This window comes from Aythya ferina (assembly GCF_964211825.1).
Source record: "Aythya ferina genome assembly, chromosome: 1".
Lineage (NCBI taxonomy): Eukaryota > Metazoa > Chordata > Aves > Anseriformes > Anatidae > Aythya > Aythya ferina.
In genome coordinates, this window is record NC_140296.1 from 152,676,934 (window position 1) to 152,698,011 (window position 21,078).

Below are 21,078 nucleotides of genomic sequence, written 5' to 3' on the forward strand. Positions count from 1 at the left end.
CCCTCAGGACGAGGCAATCTGCTGGATTTCCAATATTGAGACAGCCATGGCTTTGGGGCACGTGTAGATTCCTTCTCCATCCCATACACAGTGCATCCAATCGACCCTGGACACATTGCAGAGAGTGCACACAAAAGGCAGGGTCAGTCAGCACGCGCATACAAAGGCCAACACTTCGGGGACATACCGAAGGACATGTCAAATATGCACACATCAATGGAGCAGCACAAAAGCAGGGCTCATCAAACCTACAGATTTTGGCCTTGTCTCTGTCAACAGGTCTCTTATTTTTCCTTTTTTTCTTTTTTTTTTTCTTTTTTTTCTTTTTTTTTCTTTTTTTTTTCTTTTTTTTTTCTTTTTTTTTTTTCTTTTCTCTTTTAATAGTTTGCATTTTTCCTTTTTCTTTTTTTTTTTTTTTTTTAATTTTTCTTTACTTTTTTATTCTCTTTTCTTTTCAGGAGTTGACAGGAAAGTAGAAATTCACTGCCTGTTCTTCCCCCTCGCAGCTCCAGCAGCAGACCCAGCAGAAATGCAATATCCATTTAACCAGCTTGTCGCCCAGCCACATGCAAGGCTCAGAGAAATCCCCTTGGGCACAGACAAATGATTTTCATGATGCAGGTATTATCCTAGGTGGGGGGTAAGCTTTTTTTTTCTTTTTTCTTTTTTTTTTTTTTTTTTTTTCACACCCTGGTAGAAAAATAGGAGAAACAGCACTGCAGACTTTGCATGCCTGCGGCCAGTCCCCCTTCCTGCAGCCGTTCTGTGCAGTGCCCACACGGCGGAGCTCCTGCCTCAGGAATGAAGCCCAGCTGGGTGGCCTGGTGTCACCTCCCTGGGACAGCCAAACCCCTGTTCACAAAGCAGGAGCCAGCAAAGGGACAGGGGGGCACTCCCAGGCCCCCAACCCATGGTGTACAGCAGTCCTGCCATCATGGCATGGCACTGACAGCAGGTCTCTTAGCCCCAGGACCTCAAGCTGATTATTAACAACGCACTTTTGCCCTTGTACTCCAGCACTCTGGGAGGCTCCAGTTTTTTAATGTTTTTTAGGTGTGTAAAAGTTTTTTTAGATGTTTTAATGCACGTAGCCCCTAGGTTCATGGTGCTGCTGCACGCTGCAAACACGAAATACCCTCTCAGACAGCAAGAGGCCATTGGCCAGCCCTTTGTCCTGGTCATGGAGGAGTTTTGAGTTCAAAGGGTATTTTATTTTATTTTATTTTATTTTATTTTATTTTATTTTATTTTATTTTATTTTATTTTATTTTATTTTTTATTTCATTATTTTAAATTTTGTGGCTTTTTGTGGTTTTGTGTGTGTGTGTGTGTTTTTGGATTGTTTTGTTTTGTGCTTTGTTTTGTGCTTTGTTTTATATTTATTTTATTTTATTTTACTTTATTATTTTAAATTTTGTGGGTTTTTGTGTTTTTTTTTTTGTTGTTGTTGTTTGTTTCTGTATTGTTTTGTGCTGCTTTGTTTTATATTTATTTTATTTTTTGCTTTGTTGTTTTTCTGTGTGTTTTTTTTGTGTGTGTGTATTTTTGGTTTATTTTATCTTATTTTATTTTAAATTTCGTGGGGTTGTTTTTGGTGTTTTTTTTTGTTTGTTTTGTTTCGTTTTGTTGTTTTTCTGTGTGTTTTTGTTTTGGTTTGTTTTTTTACAAAAAAAAAATATTTTATTTTATTTTATTTTATTGGTTTGGTTTGGTTTGTGTTTTTTTCTGTGTTTTCTTTTTGTATTTTATTATTTTATTTTATTTTATTTTATTTTATTTTATTTTATTTTATTTTATTTTATTTTATTTTATTTTATTTTATTTTATTTTAATTTCATCTCATTTCATTATTCCCCCAGCGCCCCGAACCACGGGAGCCGCCATCACCTCGCCACTCTCAAGATGGCGGCGGCCCCGCGCCTCCCCGTCCCCATAGCAACGGCGCGGAGGGGAGGGGCGGGGAGGGGAGGGGGGGAGCCGGCCGCTTCCGGGCGGGCCCGGCGGTGACGTGTCCGCCGGGGGCAGCGGCGGGCGGCAGCGGGGGCCGCGCGCGCGACGGCCACTTCCGGTGAGCGGCGGGACCCCCCCCCCGCCCTCCGCGGTTGCCATGGCAACGCTTCATGGGGGGGGGGGCGACCCCCGTGGGCCTAGGCCCCAATGGGGCGGAATGAGGGGATTTGGGGGGAAAATGCGGGCGGGGAGAGGATTTTTTTGGGAAAAATAAAGGGAGGGGGCTGCTGGGGGGTGTCAGGGAGCTGAAGCTGCCCGCTGGGGTGACGGGGCCGCGCTGTGCTCTCTTCACAGGGTGCCCAGGAGTGGTGTGGGGCGGACGGGCTCTGCCTGAGCGTCAGGATGTTCGCGGACCTGGACTATGATATCGAGGAGGACAAGCTGTGAGTGCTGGGCTGCGCCTCGCCTGCCTCTCCAGGCATGGGGCGCTGGTCTCGCGTCTCCTTAATGTTGCATGCGTTTGCCTCTCACTCCGGCACAAAGACCAAATCAAGCACTGTAGCGTTACCCCAACGCCTGGCAAGGGATGGAGTTGACTCTCCTACCTCTGCTCCTTGTACACAGTCTCAAAAAACAATATCCCAGGGGGTCTTTCTAATTAGCCTGTGCTGATAGACATTATGGCAGAGATAAAGTCATTAATTCAAATGTACAACTCCCGTTATGTTTCCAGCTCACATTGACTCAGATACCACAGTCACTTTTGCAGATGCAGCTCTGCCTGCTGTAATCGGTTTTCCATTCCCTTTTTCTCGTTCTAGCGGGATCCCCACTGTACCTGGGACAGTGACCCTGAAGAAGGACGCCCAGAACCTGATTGGGATCAGCATTGGGGGAGGAGCACAGTACTGCCCCTGTCTCTATATCGTCCAGGTGGGCACTTCAGGAGGAACAATAAACTGTCTTCCTAAAAGAGTGTTGTCCTGAGAGATGGAAACCACGGAGAGCCATGTGCTAAGTGTTTTTCTCAAAGTGAGAGGGATTTTCTCACTTTGCAGTAAATGAGATTTCCTTGCCCTAGTACCTCAGAGGTGTGGAAGAATTAAATTGAGATTATTCTCCTCCTTGGAGAGCATGCTAGAATTGCAGGGGAATAGCGTTGACACTTAGCATCAACAAATCCTATGCCTGTAGACAAGAAGTTCCTGAGAGAACAAGGCGACCATCCCACCTCAGAATCAGACGAGAAAAAGCGAGGCTTAACCATGAGCATTACGAAATAAAATGAGTTAAATAGGAGGAACATAACTGTCAGTTTTTTGTCCTTCAGCCCTGCGTTTTCCTTTCTAATCCTCCCGATTCCAGACTGTGTTCCTTTTCCTCTCCGCTAGGTATTCGATAACACTCCGGCAGCCTTAGATGGAACCGTAGCCGCCGGCGATGAAATCACGGGAGTGAACGGCAAGTCTGTCAAAGGGAAGACCAAGGTGGAGGTGGCCAAGATGATACAGATGGTAAAGGTGAGAGGTAGGAGGGGGCCACTGGAGCTTCTGGGTCACAGTTGATGGTTTATTGTTCACTGCTGAAGGAAAGCTGCTGCTGCTTGCCTCCAGCACAGCAGTTTGGAATTTGTTCTGCCTGCAGGGAGAAGTGACGATTCACTACAACAAACTTCAGGCCGACCCAAAGCAGGGGAAGTCTTTGGATATCGGTAAGACTTGCTGGCGTCTTTCTCCCTAGAGAGTTTAAAATGACACGGAGGAGTGAAAGACTGCTCCTAGCTAAAACTGGAGTAAAATTCTGTTTCCATTCTTACTGTTAATTCAGTCGTTTTCAAATGGAAACTGTCAAAGATAATTAGAGGTTTAAAAAAAAAATCCTTCCCTGCCTTCTTGAAATAGTCTTGATAATTAAATTGGGGCTTCACTGTTGCTGCAGCTGGCTTGCTTTTCTGCGTCGTATTTAGCATGGATGATGAAACTCAATTACATAGTCATTTAATCTATTTATTTTTAATACATGTAAATTTTGCTGACCTGCTGTGATTTTTTCCAAATGTATACGCAGAAATGTGTGTTGTGAAACACTGGTTGCAGTTCCTCAGCTCGTTTTACAGTGACAAAATATCTATCTACACTGAGTATTGTACAGCCATACGTTTTATAGGAGAGAGAGGAGGCTTTATTTCTAAAACGAAGTATGAATTTTGGACTAAGCCTATGCAACGGTCTCCTTTATATGGCTTACCTTTCTCGCTTCCCTAAAAGATCGATGTATTATTTTTGCTTTAATTTCTTTTAATGGGGATTAATTTAAGGTACCAATTATTTGACAGGGATTCGGGGAAATGCTGAGGACTGGGATGGATTTCTGAGAAAACAGAAGCGCAGTGAGAATATGGAATATTTTCCAGAGATGTTGAACACTGTGGCTTCAGCTGACTTTTTTAGGAGCTGCAGGCGCTTGGCACCCCTGCAAGTTTGCCTCTAAACTAATGTAGCTGAGTCATCTGGTTCTAAAGAGGGCATAATTGTCTCGAGTAATTTGTAGGGTATGACCACCACAGACAGAAATTAATTCCATCAGGGGGTGACAGAAAGGTTTAAGTAAGATCTAAAGCATCTAAGTAAGCAAAGGGATAATTTGAGCATTAAATCCCATTTCTCTCACTTTCAGCCTGGTATCCTGACTTCAGGTGAAGTAATACTGCAGGTAGCATAAGCAAAGTTTAGTTCCAAATACGAAGTGATTTATTGGAGTAGTCCTCCAATTGAAGCACTGGAGCTCTATTGATTTAATTACATAGGATGTGAGAGCAGAACACTTGGGCAAGATAAAAGATGTGCTATGCACAGCTGGATTGACCATTTAGTTTCTATGGCATTCTTCTTCTGCTCACTGCCTCAATAATGAGTTAAGTTGAGGCTGGCCAGCTTTTTCAGAGCCTGATAAATCGCTGAAGTGTGCTAGTGTGCTTTTCATGCTCATAGAAATGCCCCTGACCCTGGTTTGCACTCTCTTTTGGCCTTTAGTATTGAAGAAGGTGAAGCACCGACTGGTAGAGAACATGAGCTCAGGGACAGCTGATGCCCTGGGGTTAAGCCGAGCCATACTTTGCAACGGTAAGTATTGCCCAGAAGGACATTTTCTTAAGGGCACACTTGCCCACTTGTGCTAACCAATTTTCTGTAGTTACTTACATGTTCCACATTATTCCTTCCTAATTCGTTCCTTCTGCTCTACCTCGTTGTTGTGATTGCCTCTTCCTGGGTGATACAAATTATATCATCGGAGCCATTTAAATGTTAACTAAGGTAAATTAATTTAAAGTGGGGGCCCACGTAGTGAATGCTGACAAATGATGACCCCACACTGTCAGACTAGTTTGCAGTTATTTTAAAAGCTATTTTAAAAGCCACGTCCTGGCCTTGACTGTTGTAATTCTGTATTCTGATTCTTATTTCCATGTAGATGGATTGGTGAAGAGATTGGAGGAGCTGGAGAGGACTGCAGAGCTGTACAAAGGTAAGCTGGGTCTTCCATTACACACCGTATGGAAAAGATGGATACTGACATCACATCTCAGTGAAACAACAAATGTTTTATCCTGTCTTCCATCACAGGCTTGACAGAACACACCAAGAGTCTTCTCAGAGCTTTCTTCGAGCTATCCCAGACGCACAGAGGTAACAAGTGAGCGAAGGGAGCAGAAAGCTTTAACCTCCAGTTTCAGGATTTTCAGTCAGTGCTTAGAGGTGTGATTCCCTTACCCAAAGAAAACTTGAGTGTTGCACAAATGAGGTGGGAAGGGCTGTGCTCCTGGTGTGAGCAGTCACGGGGCTAACACGGGCTCTATATTTCACATAAGACATTGCAGAAATGCCCTGCCAACCTCTGGTCTTTAGGGAATACGTAGCATTGTCCCCTGGCTAAGTGTAAGGTTATGGGAAGGGCATGGTTTTTCTCCAGGGCCAACCTTTTCTTCTGTTTGTTTACGTTTATTACCCTTGTCTAGCATTTGGAGATGTTTTCTCTGTCATTGGCGTACGGGAGCCGCAACCTGCTGCCAGTGAAGCTTTTGTGAAATTCGCTGATGCCCATCGCAACATTGAGAAGTTTGGGATTCATCTTCTGAAAACAATTAAGCCGGTAAAGTACTTAACCATAGCAGTAAAGGGTCTGGAGAAGAGGGGAATCTAGAAAGACAGAAGGCTGTCTTTGAAGGTGCGGTCTTCACAGTAATTCATTGTGGGAAGAACTGTCGTTGTCTGCTTTCCTTCAGGGATCTCTTCTCAACCTGAGAGGTAACACAGGGAATCGGTCTTGTCCATTTGGCTTTTGCACATGAATTTATTCCTCACCTTTTTCTATTGTGAATGGGAGCGTAGTTCGATCAGTGTAGTCCCTAGAGTCCTTTCCCTGCTATTAGTACCCATAATTAAAAGATGTCACTAAATTATCAGAGTTTAGATAAGCAATCCAGTAACGATTTTGTGATTTCAGCCGATACATTTGGGTGAGCCTCCAGGAGATCTGTTCATTTAGTTTAGCAAAGAGAATATTAAATGTTGATTTGAGCGCACTTTAAGTGCCATGTTGGATGGACAGTGTTGGGTAGTGCCCCTTTGGATGGGGGAGAACAATTTCCAGGATTAATTGATAGTGAAACAGGATGAGTTGAAAGAAGATGAAGCCAGACACGCATTTCTTAACGCTGGAGCTACTTGCCAGTGACTGTAATGGATGCTCTAACAACGGCAATTCTGAATCGGGATCAATTTATTTTTTTCAAATGTGCTCCAATTCAAAGAAGAGTTAACTCGAGGCAGTCTTGTGACCTGTGCTGGTTAGAAGGTTGGACTTCAGGAATTATACTCCTGCGTTTTGACCTTACATTCAGTGACACAATGTTTCCCTTGCAGATGCTGACTGACTTGAACACGTATTTGAATAAAGCCATTCCTGACACAAGGCTGACTATCAAAAAATACCTGGATGTCAAGTTTGAATATCTGGTGAGCTGCTCTTATTTTTAATGCTGGTTGAAATTAAGTTTTATAGAATCATAGCCTGAGGATCACATACAGCTTATACAATCACGTGTGCGTTCACCCACTGTTAATGCAAAAACTTGGTTGTTATTCTTCCCAAAATTCTTTGTCCACAGCCAGATTACTTAAATTCAAACACCTTTTGACTTCATAGTTCTCACCAGAAAGAAGGATCTCCCAGAATCAAGATCACTTACTTTCTACCCAACCAAATTAATTTCCTTACTTTTTTTGTAAAGAATTCTGATGGAACTTACACTCTTGAACTCCCCTCAATAGCTCTTCAATCTCAGAGTCCATATTTTGTAGGTAGTTTGGAATTGTTTTTCTTGAGCCAAATTGAATAACAGTCAAATCGTGTTTTTCCTCCTCCATTCAACTAATCCCTTCCTTTCTACATACAAAAAAAATAAGGTAGAGTTGTTAAGTGCATCTCTTCTGTAACTGTAGAAATCTTTTTGTTTTTACCTGTTAAGGGAAATAATTGAAACTGCAACCCTAGGGCAAATAAATATGTCAGCTCTTCCCACACCGATCCTTCCCACAACTCATCTTTTTTTTTCCTTCTTACTTACACCCTACATCATTGAAGGAAGGTTTGAAATGCTATGGCCCTGTGTCTGTGAGTGAAGGTGGAAATAGCTTCTGATCTTTAATATGGCCTTCTTGTTTTGTGTTTTGTTTTGTTTTTAATCCTGTGAAGTCTTACTGCCTGAAAGTCAAAGAGATGGATGATGAAGAATACAGCTGCATTGTGAGTACCAGTATTGTGGCACTGAGAATCGCATCCTCTGTTTCTGTAGCCTCTGTGTGCACGCTGCCTTGCAATTGCAAAAACACTCCTGTGTCTGCAGATCCAAACTAGGGAACAGGGCCTAAGAACACCATGTATTTGTTCTTAACGTACGAGAAACTGGAGACCCTTAAACACTTCCTAGAAAACACTGCCAATACCTCATGAATCACTGGTGCTGTGGAATACTAGAGCAATCGGTCGTCTCCTCTGCAACTTGTTTGCTTAGTGGTTGCCTGCCTCAGTGTTTAAGTAATATTGGCTTGTGTAAGGAGGATTAAGGCGTTATCTTCACAGATTACATTCGTGTCTACTGTACAGCTTATCATTAATTCTGGACTTGCTTCTGAGAAATGGAGGTTTAGCTTCTCTGCAGCAAAATGCATGCAAAAGCTGCATACGTAGCTGAAGAAAATGGATTAAAGGATCACTCCTAACAATGTTTTTTTCCTAAAAAAATAAGTAATTTAAAATCAGAAGACTTCCAAAAACCTGATGATATTCTTCAGTATGTTTGCTGCCTGTTTTAAAGTTTGACATCTGTAATCCTTAACAGCTCTGTTTAAGACAGTTAAAGGTGTCCTCTACATACCAAGGTTCCCTGCATAAAAGCAAGATCTATTTTATCCTAATTATTGATCTTAGAGAAAGGATTTTATTTATTTATTTATTTTAATTCCTAGATCACAATGCCAGGAATGAAAAAAGCTTTCCTAAGACAACGTTTAATTACATTTTTGGTGTTAAATGAGAAAGAAAGAGGAAGGAAAGAAGTCTTGACCAGCAGAGTAATATCTCTGGGTTTTGGCATATATAATGTGCGTTATGAAGCCATAGTAGTGTGGAATTTTATGTTTTGGTTGCAAGTGCAAGAGAAGAATGCTATTTAGCTGACAGACTAACCCCTTTTCCTCAAAACTCTTTTGTGGGACAATTTAGAGCTCCATCCCTAATGGTATCTGGTCTTGCGTCTGGATGGTTATAAATAGCACGGGGTTCCCTGTAGACATACACTACATTATGCAATCAATACAGGGTGAAGTTTGCAAGAAGAGCAGAGTTATTGTATATATTCCTCAGACCCTAGTCTTTTTTTTTTTATGGTGCTTGTCTTAGTTCAGTTAAGAAGCCTTTCCATTTCTCCACGTTGACTTGGAAGGTACCTGTCCTGTTTTCTTTGCTCTGTGGTCGCACTTTTCTTCAGAGTGGCTGGCATGCATTTGGCTTTTATATGGCCACACGAACTGCCAGTTTGCTGCTGTGGCAAATGTTCCTATTGTTTCATGCTTCCTGACTGCAGGGCTGTAATAACCCAAGGTTATTGCGAGTCCACATCAGTGTGCAGCGTTGTGGGAGTCTCTAAAACGGCGCCGTGTTTTGGCAGGCCCTGGGTGAGCCCCTCTACCGAGTCAGCACTGGGAACTACGAATACCGCCTTATCCTACGCTGCCGCCAGGAGGCTCGCACGCGTTTTGCCAAGATGAGGAAGGACGTGCTGGAGAAAATAGAGCTCCTGGACCAGAAACATGGTGAGTACGGCTGCTGTGCCCAGCACCTGAAGGGGTCAGGCAGACACGGCTTCGGGCTTTGTGTTCCTCCTTCATCTTAGCTCAACAGCCTTTGCTAGAGAATCTTCCTGTGGTTATATCTGAGACATCTGCACCATGTGGGACTAATAAAGGGGAGTCTGTAACTCCTGCTGGGGAGGGAGGCTTGATCACAGCCTTCACGCTTTGCTCGGGAAGGAGTTTTCGCCTGATTTCTTGTCGACGTGTCTCCGCTGCAGTTCAGGACATCGTGTTCCAGCTGCAGCGGTTCGTCTCGACGATGTCCAAGTACTACGACGACTGCTACGCCGTGCTCCGAGACGCGGACGTCTTCCCCATCGAGGTGGACCTCGCCCGCACTACTCTCAGCTATGGGCAGAAGGACACGTACACAGACGGGGCAGAAGAAGAAGAGGAAGGAGGAGGAAGTGACAGAGAGAAGAGCGGGAAGGAGGACGCGAATGGCGAAAAGCTCATTGATGACGCGTGAGCGTGCTGGTAGGGCCAGAGGAAAAGAAAGACTCTGCAGACTGATATAAAAATGTGTATTTCACATGGCGATTCATCCTCCGTGGTTGTCTGTGTGTGTCCAGCCTGGGATTCCTCCTCTGCCCTGGGTGGGAGTAGCTGGTTGGATTGGGACCAACCTCTGCCTTCCTCTCTCTTCTCTTGCTTGTTTGCCTGGATATTCCTTTCCCCCCCCACAGCCTTCTGTTGCCCAACTTGGATACTGAGTTGTGGGGAGGGAAAATCTCCTCCCATGTCTCCACATGACTGTGCACACTGCTGAGCGTGCAGGATCCACTCTCTGCCAAGGGGAAGGCAGCTGAACATCTGGAGGTGGCTACAAATGGAAGAGCCGCCCCCTCCTGTCCTCCCCTTGTGCTATGGGAAAGCGTTGGCACCAGCATTGTTTTGTTCACCCCACTGGGTGCTGGTTTCAAACTTCAAGCTTTGGCCTCCTTTTAAGCTTCCTCTCTTTCTTCCTGGAGCCCATCCCTTGGGCTCTAGGGCAGATTTTTGGAGGATGGTCACTCCTAGCTTCTCTGCACCATTGTTTTTAAGAAATAGGGTAAGTCAAAAGGGATAGTGGTACAGGTGTTCTGATCACGCCCCCATCCAAGGGGCTGGGAAGCTCACGTAGCAGAGGCAGTAGCTGCCGGGCACGTTGGGCTGCCACAACTCAGCTGCAAGAGTCTACAACTCTTTTCCCTAGTTCCCATCCTCTTGGTGTCCCTTAGCTCCACCCCAGGGCTAGAATCCTCCAGGATATGGCTCTGCCCTCCCCCGTGGAAAGGAGGGACCCGGCTCAGGAAGAAGCTCTCCCAGTCAGCAGAGATGTGAACGCGGTTGTCTGAGGCAGATGGATTCCTGCGAGTAAGAGCAAAGCTGCATGCATTTCCCACCTATCCTTCTCTTACAGCTCCTTGTAACAGATGGTAACCAAATGTGCTTCTTGAAGATGGGCAGCGAGTCCTGCACACTCTTTTTGTGCGGGTGCCACAAGGAACCACCACTGCAAAGGTGGTGTTCTGTCCTTACACTAGCGAGGAGAGGCAGGAAGCCTCGTGGAGAGAGGAAGACAGGGCCTGTAGGCAGAGACGTTGTGATTTTTAGTGCAGAGTGTGACTTGCATCCAACCTGCTGCTCTCCTCTCTGCACAACTGTTTTGTGCTGCCTTCGGGCCAGCCAGAAACAGTACGTAATGTCCAATTATCCTGCACAAGGGAAGGAGGGAAAAGGAAAAGCTTCCTTTTCTCCTCCCTCTCTCCCTGTGGGTCGATCCCAAATCCAAATGGCACTTTCTCCTCTTGCAGGCAGCGCAGCTGCCAGCAGTGGTGTACTTCTCAGAGGTCAAGGGTTTGACTTCTGTCGTTACATTCTAGTGGTAGTGAGAGAAGTTATTTAAGGGCATTAATTTATGGTTGTTTGTTTTGTTTTAATGTTTGATTTATATTTGGGGCCTCGTCATCTCTGTGGGTGCCTGGAAGAAAGTCATCCATGGTCAAGCTGCTCTGAAAGATTTAAATGGACTCTAGTGTACTGACTGTTGACTGTAATAAAGACAAATGTGACAGTTTTGTTTCTTGTTCTTCCTGGGTTTTCTTCAGTTATTCATGTGCTCATCCTCTACTGCTTTTAATCTTGACATACAGCGAAGGGGACAGACTGTCATGTGCTGGCCTGTCTGGCTCATAACCGTGGATGTCTTTGTGCCAAGACGCAGTGGTCACTGTGGCACGAGTTTCCAGAGGAGGATTACAAATGGTGCAGCAAGACCATTCCTCCGTTTATTAGCAGATCCTCTGCAACTTAGCTTCAGTCCTGCCTGCTGCTGCTGCTGCTTTGCCACACAGCTCCACGAGGCAAGTTGCACCACAAGCTGATGCTCAAGTCCCTGCCCCTTTGCATGGTGGTTATAGTATGAGCCAGCACGCTTTGAGCAGTGGGTGTATTAGGGCCTGAGTCAGCCCTGGACCCAGGGGCTGCAGGAAGCAGTCTGGTTTTGGGGTTAAAACCATCTCCCTGAGGTGCTCTGACAAGTACCCAAGCGTGATGCTGCCATCACAGAGGAGTGGGCGGGCAGGCTGAGGGCTGACTGTCTCACGGCATCATCTGTAGCAAGATCTTGTACCCTGCGGGCTTTTATGCCCCTCTGTGAAAAAATTTAAGAGGGGAAGGCTCAGTGGGAAATGTTAAGTGGTGACAAGGGAACAGAGGGGACGTTGTTCCAGTGACCTGCCTGGCGCTGACGAGGGCGGTTGTTTTCAGGCTGTGGACCTCTGGGAAGCTGAGGGCTGCTGCTTGTGGGGGAGATTGGTGAGCAAGGAAAAGCCGGGCCTTGGTTTGCTCATCATTTATGGTTTTGCCCTTGGGTGTATCTAGACTGAAACGCTTTCCATCATGTTCCCAAATGGCTTCATGGGTCCTGCGGGCTTCACCCGTTACCCATCAATTTGCAGTCAGCCCCATCCGTAACGAAAGCCCTCATCTGATGGTCCCATGAGCTGCCTGCCGTGCAGCCCTCTTAGTTCTTGATCCCTCGACGCAGTAATAGGTTCCCCCAGGGCCCCTGAGGTGAAACAGGTCAGGAAAGCGGAAGAGAAGGCTTTGGCCAGGGGTGTTTATAAAAGATCCAGGCCCAAAGCAGATTAAGAGCAGTTTAAGCACGCCAGGGGAGGTTGTCCTCTCTGAATCTAGAAATCCACCCCTGCAGCCAGGGGGAGGGGGTCACGCCTGCCTTACCACGTGCCCCGGCACCCTCATCCATGGCACCCTGGGGGCGCAGCCCATCTCTCTGCCTTACCTTTGATTCCCTTTATGTAAGGGGCCTTTCTCTATTTAAAAAGAAAACACGCACCCGCCTCTTGTGCTGCTCCTGCTGAGTGGATAATCGCCCGGGACGGGCTGTTTACCTGCGCTGCTGCTGCTATTCCTGGCAGCACCGTGGCCACCCTCCTGGTGGCATTAGCCTTTCTGAGGTGCCCTCTTCTTTTTTTGCACCCTAGCAGCCTCTAACAGCATATCCCTACAGGTAAGAGTGGCATTTCCAAGAGCTGTGCCTCTTGGGGTTGTGCTGTCCCAACAGTAGGAACGGGGCAGAGGAAACACTGACACCAGGCCAAAGCGTACCGGAGCTGATTACAAAGAGTCTCTAATTGTGTGCTGTATTATGACAATGCAGAAGGAAAAGGAGAGTCCTTCACAGCCTCTGCAGAATACATTTTCCAGGGCTGGATCGGAGGTGGATGGGAAGATTTTGGTGTTTGGGCTGCTCCGAGCCTGCGTTATACCAGCATGGGCGCAGGACACAAGTAGATATATCACGGGGTAGGAATGTGGGCATATGTACACGAGGACCCTCTATCCTTAGACTCTCACCATCTTCTTAAACCTGCTTTTGCCTTGTTTTTTCCTCCCACCCCACATCCCACCTCCCCTCCCAGGCCGAGTTACATGCAGACCAGGCCAGCCATTTTACATCCACCCTGGCTAAAAACTGTCCCTCTCCACCATCTGGTCAGCGTTGCAGCCAGCTTGTGCCAACGCCTCCCTGTCCCCCTCGGGACACCTGCCTCCCTCCTCGCTCTGCTCGTCCTCCACATGGTTGGCCTCCTCGCTGGCCGCCACCACGGCGTTGTCGGTGCTGCGGGCCGGCTGGTGGTTGTCGCTGCTGTGCTGCTCGCCTTCCTGCACGTCGGACTCTGCTTCTTCGGTGTCGCTCCCACCACCTGCCGACGGGGGCTTCTCTGGGGGAGGCGTCTTCTTCTTCTCTCGGTTGAGGCAGCAGTAGGTGGCCACGGCCAGGAAGACAGCAGAGAGCACCACCTCCGAGCCCGCCAGGTAGAAGATCACCTCGTAGTTCTTGAGCGCGTCGACCAAGCGGCCTGAAGGGTCGAGAAGAAATGGAGGTGTTAGCGTCTGCCTCAGCACTTTGACACACAAAGCCCAGCACAGGTGGGGAACTACTCTAAGTGTGGGTTTGGGGTTTTCCCGTGTTCTGACAAGGCTAAATAATGGTGATGGAGTCACACTGCGATAGGACATCTTGCCAAGGTGAGATCAGCTTCCAAGAACCTGGCTTCCTTAGAGGGCCCACACCTGATGATGTCTCAGCCCAAAAATTTATTTATTTTGACTGCACCTCCTGAACGCATCAGGGCTGGCAATGGAGGGAGCTGTGGATACTACAGCTGTGACCCCAGGTCCCTGTGGAGCTGCACCCGGCCCCGCTTCCACAGGCAGCGAATTCCTCAGCGGATGAATGCGCCCCGTTCACCCAGGCTGGAGAGCGAGCAAGGAGCATGCGCGAGCGTGCGTGTGCAGCTTATCCTACAGCAAGCCCCTCAGCCCCGTGGTGAAGGGGGAAGCAGCTCAGGAGGATTACACCAAACAAAGCCACTTTGTTCAACCCTCTTCTTCCACCACAGCACTGCTCCCCCGAGTCCGAGTCTCGAGCTTCCTGTACCCGGGGTGGCGAGGTGGGAGCCCCCCCAGATCCATTCTTCAGTGACCCTGTACCTTCTCTGTCCTGTTTTGTGCTTCACACAGTACCAAAGCAGTGCAGAACTGAGGAGGGGTTCCCCCCTGTGACTGCTCAGAGTGGTGTCCCCATTTGATGTGGTGTTGGAAATAGGGACTCCTGCTCTCCATGTCCTCAATGTCTCCACTCTTCCCTCCCCACTCTTGAAGTTCCCTGACCTGGAAAAACTTCAGCTGCAGTGGTCTCCTTCGTCCTGTCCTATGCAGGAAATTGTTTGGCCTTAAACTCTGTGGAAATAGCAAGTGAGAGGGCAGGCCAGCATGGAAAACTCACCTGGTTGCATCTGCTCCTTTTCCCCGTTCCTTTCTGGTTCCTTTACTCCTGGGGCCTGCTCACCAACAAAGCTGGCCTACTGCCACATTGCATACAGGATTTAATAAACGTGGCTCCTGCTTCCTAATAGCCTTCTGCTTCCTCAACACTTATTTCACTAAGTGTTCCAGGTCCTCAGAGCAAGGAAATGTTAAATCCTCCTCTCCCCCCAAGGTCTCTCTGCAGCTGCCTCCAAGACATCTATTTTCGGACCCTCGCTGGCCCGGGACTGCCGATTGCTCTACAGTTTGTAAGACAGGCCATGACCTAGCATCAAGAGGGTCTTCACTCAGAACATGAAGACCTCTCATTCACACAGAGGTCTCCTCTGATGGGCTTTAACCCACTTGCTGCAGCCAAAGGGAGGGAGTGCAGGAAGCAACAGACTTGTTCCTGCCCAGGGACTTGTCCACGGTCTGTCCCTGACCTTTCCTCGCAAGTCACAGATGCAGGAAACTGCACTTTGAAGTGAGCCTTTAGCATGATTTGACTTCTTCAGACCTGATCAGACATTTAATCTGAAGCCATGCAAGCCTCTTGGGTGAAGGCTCCCTCTCCCATTGAACAACCTATTTACAGGCTGTAGGGCACGGATGGACCTTACACGGTCCCTTACAGGGACTATGGTGTAGAAACCATGAGTTTCTTAATCCTCTTACGAAAAGTAACAGCAAATGCGTCAGGTGGATCTACACACTGTTTTGGCAGCTTTGACTGACAGCAACATGGCACCTTGGGTTGGGGCCAACACGAACTGAAATCATTATTCATGGCATCAATCAAAATGCCATGGGCACCAAGGAGAACCTGAAACATCCTCGCCTTGTCCCACTGAAGACTCTCACAGGTTTGCCTGCAGCATGTGCCTGATCCTACCTGTAACACGATTTGATGCAACGTTCATAGCAGAGATAAGGATCGCAGCAAGGAGAGGGAAGTGCCACTGATGAGGACTGAGGGGTGCTGGAAGCCATGCCACTCTGTATGCTCCATCGCTCAGGTCTCTCAGCAAGGCAGAGAGAGAAATATCACTTGCCCAGGCTCAGCTTCAGTGTTGTAGCAGAGTGAGACCCAGAGCTCTCACTTCAGAGAGCATCCAAGGGAAATTCAAAATTGAGAAATACGGCCTTTATTCATCCACTTTGCCCATGCCCGATACCTGCAATACCATGGAACGGAAGCAAAACCAATCACCTGTGTTTTGTTTCGCAGCACGAGACCTACCTGCAGAGGGGGGACCAATGAGCACAGCGAACGCCTCGATAAGCAGGACCAGCCCGATGGCACTGGAGAACTTCTGTGAGCCAACGATGGCCATCAGCACCTCGAACTGCAGTGCCCCCACCATGCCGTAGGAGATGCCGAAGAAGACGCAGAAGATGACCAGCCCCGTGTAGTTGCTAGCCCTGGCGCTGCAGATGTCCGTCAGGCCGTTGAAGAGCATAGCAAAGCTGAACAGGTAGGCCACGTGAGGACGGACCCACTTCAACCCCGCCACCATGCCGCAGGCTGGTCGGGCAAAGATGTCTATGAAACCGATGATGGAGAGCAAGAACGCGGCCTCCGTGTCCGGTACTCCCGTGTCCTTGGCGTAGTTGACCAGCAATATGGGGGGCACAAAGAGACCCAAGACCAGGATGAACTTTGAGATGGTGTAAATGATGAACCCTCGGTTGGAAAAGATGCTAAAATCCAACAGCTTCTTTCCTTTCTTGGGCTTCTTCTTGGCTTTCTTGGCTTTCTTGGTTCCATCTGTGGTGCTGATGCCCTCCTCTGACTTCCCTCCTATCGGCAACATCTCCTTGGCTTCATACTTGTCCTGAGTCTTCTCCATCTTCCTCTTCATGCCCATGTCCAGGGGTCTCATGACTGCCCCGCAAGTGCAGCAGTTAAGCAGAAGGCCCCCCATGATGAGGAACCCTCCTCGCCAACCAAACTTCTCCAGCAGCACCTGCCCCAGTGGAGAGAGGGAGGAAAGGAAGACAGGGCTCCCAGCAGCAGCCAGTCCATTGGCAAGAGGCCGACGCTTGTCAAAGTAGGTGCCCAGCATGATCAGTGAGGGCTGGAAGTTCAGCGCCATACCCAGACCTACGTGGGGGTGAGAGCCAGGAGGGAGAGAGGGAGTGCAAGGACATGAGACGTCTTTTGGAACAAGCTGAAACCCATCCAAGACTGTCCTAGTCCTGATTCATGTGTTCCTTACAAGCCTCTTCTCCTCCATCTTGTTGGCTTGCCCCTGGAAAAGATGGCCTAATGGCCTATCCACCTGAACTGTATTTGACTCTGATAACTGTGGCCATGCTTAGCCAGGACCTGTGCCTTACACAGGAACCTTCTCCCCCCTCCTCCACCACTTTATACTGATGCCACCCCAGTGGCCATGACTGGGCATGGTAATGCTAAGGGAAGTCTGCTCCCCCTGCTCCTGGGCCTCTCACCTGTCAGCACGCCAGCTGTCAGGTAAAGCTCAATGATGTTGGTGGTAAAAGATGCCAGGATCATCCCAGAGGAGGCCAGCAGCCCGCCGATGAGCATGACAGGCCGGCAGCCAAACTGGTTCACCATGATGCTGCATACTGGTCCTGGAAGGAAGCAGAGGAGACAGAGTAGGAGACCAGAAGGAAACAGGACATCTGGGAAGGGGCAGCTTGCCCAAGCAGGGCACCCAGGGAAGATGAAACACTAATGATGGAGATCACTGCTTGGCTGCTTAGATACACAGGCCAGTGACCATGAGGACAGCCCCTGGGGACACGGGCTGGGCCTCTAGCAGGACAGGGGAAGGCACAGACTGGGCAGGGGGAAGTGTATCCAAGCATCACCTGTCCCATAGAGCATGGCCAGCATGATGGAGGAGATCCAGGCTGTGTCACTGTAGCCCACGTGGAAATCTTTCATGAGCTCCTTGAAGTAGACACTGACGGCTTTCGGGAAGGCATAGGAGAAGCCAGTGATCACAAAGCAGCCGAAGAGCACGATCCAGCCCCAGCCACCGTCCGGGGGCTTCACGGGAGCTGGGAGCTGCCCTTCCTCTGGGTCAGCTCTCCCCATCGTCTAGCCTGGGTGGGGAAAGGCAGGCCGGGAGGCGAGCTCTCCAGGTGCTGCAAGAAGAGAAGAGCACAGCAGGCGATGTGAACCCCTCTCGGCTCCCAGGGGCAGCCTTCGATCCTCTCGCCTTCTGGTCTGCCCCAGCTGGGAGCCCACCAGGACCTCCACACGGCAGAAGTGGTGGGGCACAAGAGGCCAGCTCACCTCGCCGTGCTTTCCTCAGCATGCAGCCCTCACCTTCCCTACCCTACCCTTCCCTTCCCTGCTGCACGGGGCCAGATTTGGGAAATGGGTGAAGGGGGAGAGCACGGCAAACTGGTGGTGATGTTTATTTGCATGCCAGAGAGATTAGGGCTCTGTACCTACCCGGAGGGGCCGGAACAAAGCCGAAGGGGGGAAAAGGAGGGAATTAGAGGGGATGTCTTGTGAGTTGCTCTCAGGACTCCTAAGCTGCCCAAGAATTTTGCTCCACTTGGCTGCTGTGGGTGTGTTTTTTTTGTATTTCTCCCCTGGGTCCCAGGTCTCTGCCGTATCCCTTCCAGCACTGAGCCGTACCGCTGCCCTCAGTTTCTTGGGCACTCAGGCTTATTTCCACACCTGTACGCAAAACTATCACCAATCTTTGATTATAGCTGCTCCCCAGTAGCATCAGACAGGTGTTACAAAGCATCTGCACCCGAGTGCTTTGACACAAAATAGTCTTGGCCAATGGTTTTAGACAGACGACGGAGGGTTTGATCACGGCAGCACCCAAGCATCCTCCACAGCCACGGCTCCCTGCAGCAGAGCTCCCAACCTTCAGGACCCCACCAGCCACAGAAAAAGGAGCAGGACCTGCCTGCGAGCATGGATTGAGGCAACTCTTCTGGGTGGCACTTCCCTAACAGGTTCAGGCAGAACCTAAAGGCCAATGCAGGCTCCGTCTATCTCTTCCCCCCAGCCCAAGTCTCAAGGATCATGGAAGGGGGCAGAGGCATGAATTGAGAGCATACCCCAATCCTTTTTCTTTGAGCCCCTCTCCCAGCCTCACTCTTCTTGTTCTTGTCCTGCACACCTAATCAATTAATCAGACCACTGCAATTCATCCTTTTTTTTTTTTTTTTTCCCTGTAAACATCCTCATCTTCCTAGCAAGAAAACATTTGGCTACCTGTGGAATGCCCTTCAGAGCTTTCCGCAGTATCTTCTCTCAGAGGTGAATCAACAGCACATGACTTTGAAGACAGCTTTAGACAAATACATATGGGTCCTGCTCAAGTCTAGGGCTGGGTGGGTACCTGCAGGAGCCACTTTTTCACCGCAACACAACTGTACAGCAAGGTAGGAAAGGGCATTTACCTGAGTGCAGCTCGAAGCCAGCTGACGAAGACAAGGTGCACCAGAGAAGCTCACCCGTGGAGCTCCCTCCAAGGCCAATGTGCTGCAGCTCAGCTCGGCTGGGGCTTTATCCCAGCTCTGAGCCAGGCAGTTCAGAGCTGCCTCGCTCCTAACACTGCGGTGCATATGCAGGCTCCTCTGCTCACGGCTGCACACGGCGGTCACACCGTGTACCCTGCACCTGCCTCTGCATATGCTACAGCTTGCTATTATTTTCTCCCCGGTTAAGGAGCTTTATTCGTGGTTAAAAATATCCCACATACATTCAGCCACCCGTAAAAGCTCATCAGCACAGGCAGCAGCCTTTCCCCTGGGCATCACATGCAGGCAGGCCCGTGGTGAGCACTGCTGCAGATCAAGCTGCAGGTAGATGCTAGGAGAAGACTTGCACTGGCACCAGAAGTCACAAACCCAGACCAACAGGGCAAAGACCACTGCAGGATCGGCCTTGGCTGCTGGTGCCTGGGTGCACACAGAAAAGCTGGTGCATGACAATGTCCAGCAAAGCCCTGCTGTGCCTGGCAAGCTGCACCAGTACCAGCATCCAGGAGGGTCCACATGAATGCGAGGATGTCTCCTGGTGCCTCAGTGGAGAATGGATGGGGTAGGGAAGGCTCAATAAATTAAATGCAAAGGTCATGATTCATGCCACCAGCCTCCCCAGCCCAACGTCACCCTGGAAAAGCATTTGCTAGAGAATAAATTAGAAAAGATCTGCCAAAAGTTGTCCTTTTGGCTCAGATGCACGCTTCCCACTGTGCCACTGACCTGTGCAATGACCACCCGAGCGCAGGCTGAGTCCCCGAGGTGAGGGGATGGGTCTGTCTGGCGTTCCCCGGCTCTGGATGAGGGTGCCCAGTCAGATGGCCCTGCTGGCTCCTTGCTCCATGGCGGGCACCCCGTCAGCAAGGCACGGGGCGATGCCTGCAGGAACCCAGCACCCTTGCAGCAGTCTCCTGTGCCCCGCTCCTTCCTTCGGGGCAGCCACGTCCTCACTGGAGAGCTAATCCCCCTTTCAGCCTGCTTTCCTCCAGCTCTGATGCCGCCCTCTGCAAAGCCACCCACACGGCCAAGCCGGAGGGGACGCCCCACGCAGGGGACCCCCCTTTGCCTGGTGGTTGCAGGCAGGGTGGATGTGGGTCAGCGGCTGCTTACGGTTTCAGGTCAGCAAAGACCGGCAGGTGCTGAGCGGGCAGAAAGCACTTCTCCACTTTTAAGAGGCTTTTCCAGCCAATGGGGAGGAGGTGGCTGCCTGAATCCCCCGGTAATCCCACAGCCGCCTGGGGGGCTCCTTGCCTCTCCCCCTGGAGCAGGGCAGGTTTGGAGGGGACGAAGGGGGAAGAAGCAGTGCTGGTGATGGGCTGAGCTGGGAGAGAGGGTGCAGGGGAAGGGAGTAGCAGTGGACCATGCTTCACTAAGGGGCAAAATTGGGGATGGGGCTGTTTTTCAGTCTTCCCAAGCCCCAACGCCTCTCCCATGGTCATGGTTTTGCAGTAGCATGGGCAAGGCTGAGGGGCACGTGTCCAGCAGCGACAGAAGCTGAGTTGGAGCAGCCAAGTGATCACCATCCTTCACAGCAGGAAGAGGCACTGGGGCTGGATCCAGCAGCTCACTAAAACCCCCAAAACAACCCCCCTGCCACTCGACAGCTTCTGGGGATGAGCCAGTCACAGCAGAATCACAGAATCACAGAATTTTCTAGGTTGCAGCCATGCATACGGAAACCCATTTCCTTGCAGGCTGGGGGGGGCAGGTTTTGGGGGCCTCCATGTTAATCCCCCCAAGCCTCTTAGCCCCCACACCCCATCCTGCTGCCTGGCGGCAGGGAACGGGGCACACATGGGGCCCACGGGGGCTTGGCAGCACTCGCAGCCAGGGTTTAATTTCTATTAATAAGGCTAATCGGCTCAAGCCGGGGCCGCCACTCGCGCTCCCTCCCTCTCTGCACCTAGGGCAT

The 21,078-nt window shown here is 49.4% G+C and overlaps 2 protein-coding genes across 4 annotated transcripts; one reads left to right on the forward strand and one right to left on the reverse strand.

The window, feature by feature from the left end:
- The first annotated feature begins 838 nt into the window (after positions 1–838).
- Positions 839–11,422, forward strand: PICK1 (protein interacting with PRKCA 1). 2 transcript variants are annotated; one of them, XM_084506013.1, is made up of 13 exons: positions 839–1,053; positions 2,305–2,393; positions 2,772–2,883; positions 3,342–3,470; positions 3,595–3,661; positions 4,983–5,072; positions 5,422–5,475; positions 5,574–5,636; positions 5,966–6,099; positions 6,873–6,965; positions 7,705–7,755; positions 9,179–9,323; positions 9,581–11,422. In XM_084506013.1, the coding sequence occupies exons 2-13, from the start codon at positions 2,353–2,355 to the stop codon at positions 9,829–9,831; spliced, it is 1,230 nt and encodes a 409-aa protein (XP_084362139.1). In that variant the 5' UTR covers positions 839–1,053; positions 2,305–2,352; the 3' UTR covers positions 9,832–11,422. The 2 variants fall into 2 exon arrangements, with proteins under 2 accessions (XP_084362139.1, XP_084362138.1); XM_084506012.1 differs by lacking the exon at positions 839–1,053 and adding an exon at positions 2,004–2,068.
- A 1,558-nt stretch (positions 11,423–12,980) lies between these two features.
- On the reverse strand, positions 12,981–20,638 carry SLC16A8 (solute carrier family 16 member 8). 2 transcript variants are annotated; one of them, XM_084500026.1, is made up of 5 exons: positions 19,890–20,638; positions 17,520–17,798; positions 17,136–17,279; positions 15,922–16,785; positions 12,981–13,729 (listed from the first exon to the last, which is right to left on the reverse strand). In XM_084500026.1, exons 2-5 carry the CDS (start codon positions 17,746–17,748, stop codon positions 13,335–13,337), a joined length of 1,632 nt encoding a protein of 543 aa, XP_084356152.1. In that variant the 5' UTR covers positions 17,749–17,798; positions 19,890–20,638; the 3' UTR covers positions 12,981–13,334. The 2 variants fall into 2 exon arrangements, with proteins under 2 accessions (XP_084356152.1, XP_084356153.1); XM_084500027.1 differs by lacking the exon at positions 19,890–20,638 and adding an exon at positions 19,083–19,518.
- Positions 20,639–21,078: the final 440 nt, after the last annotated feature.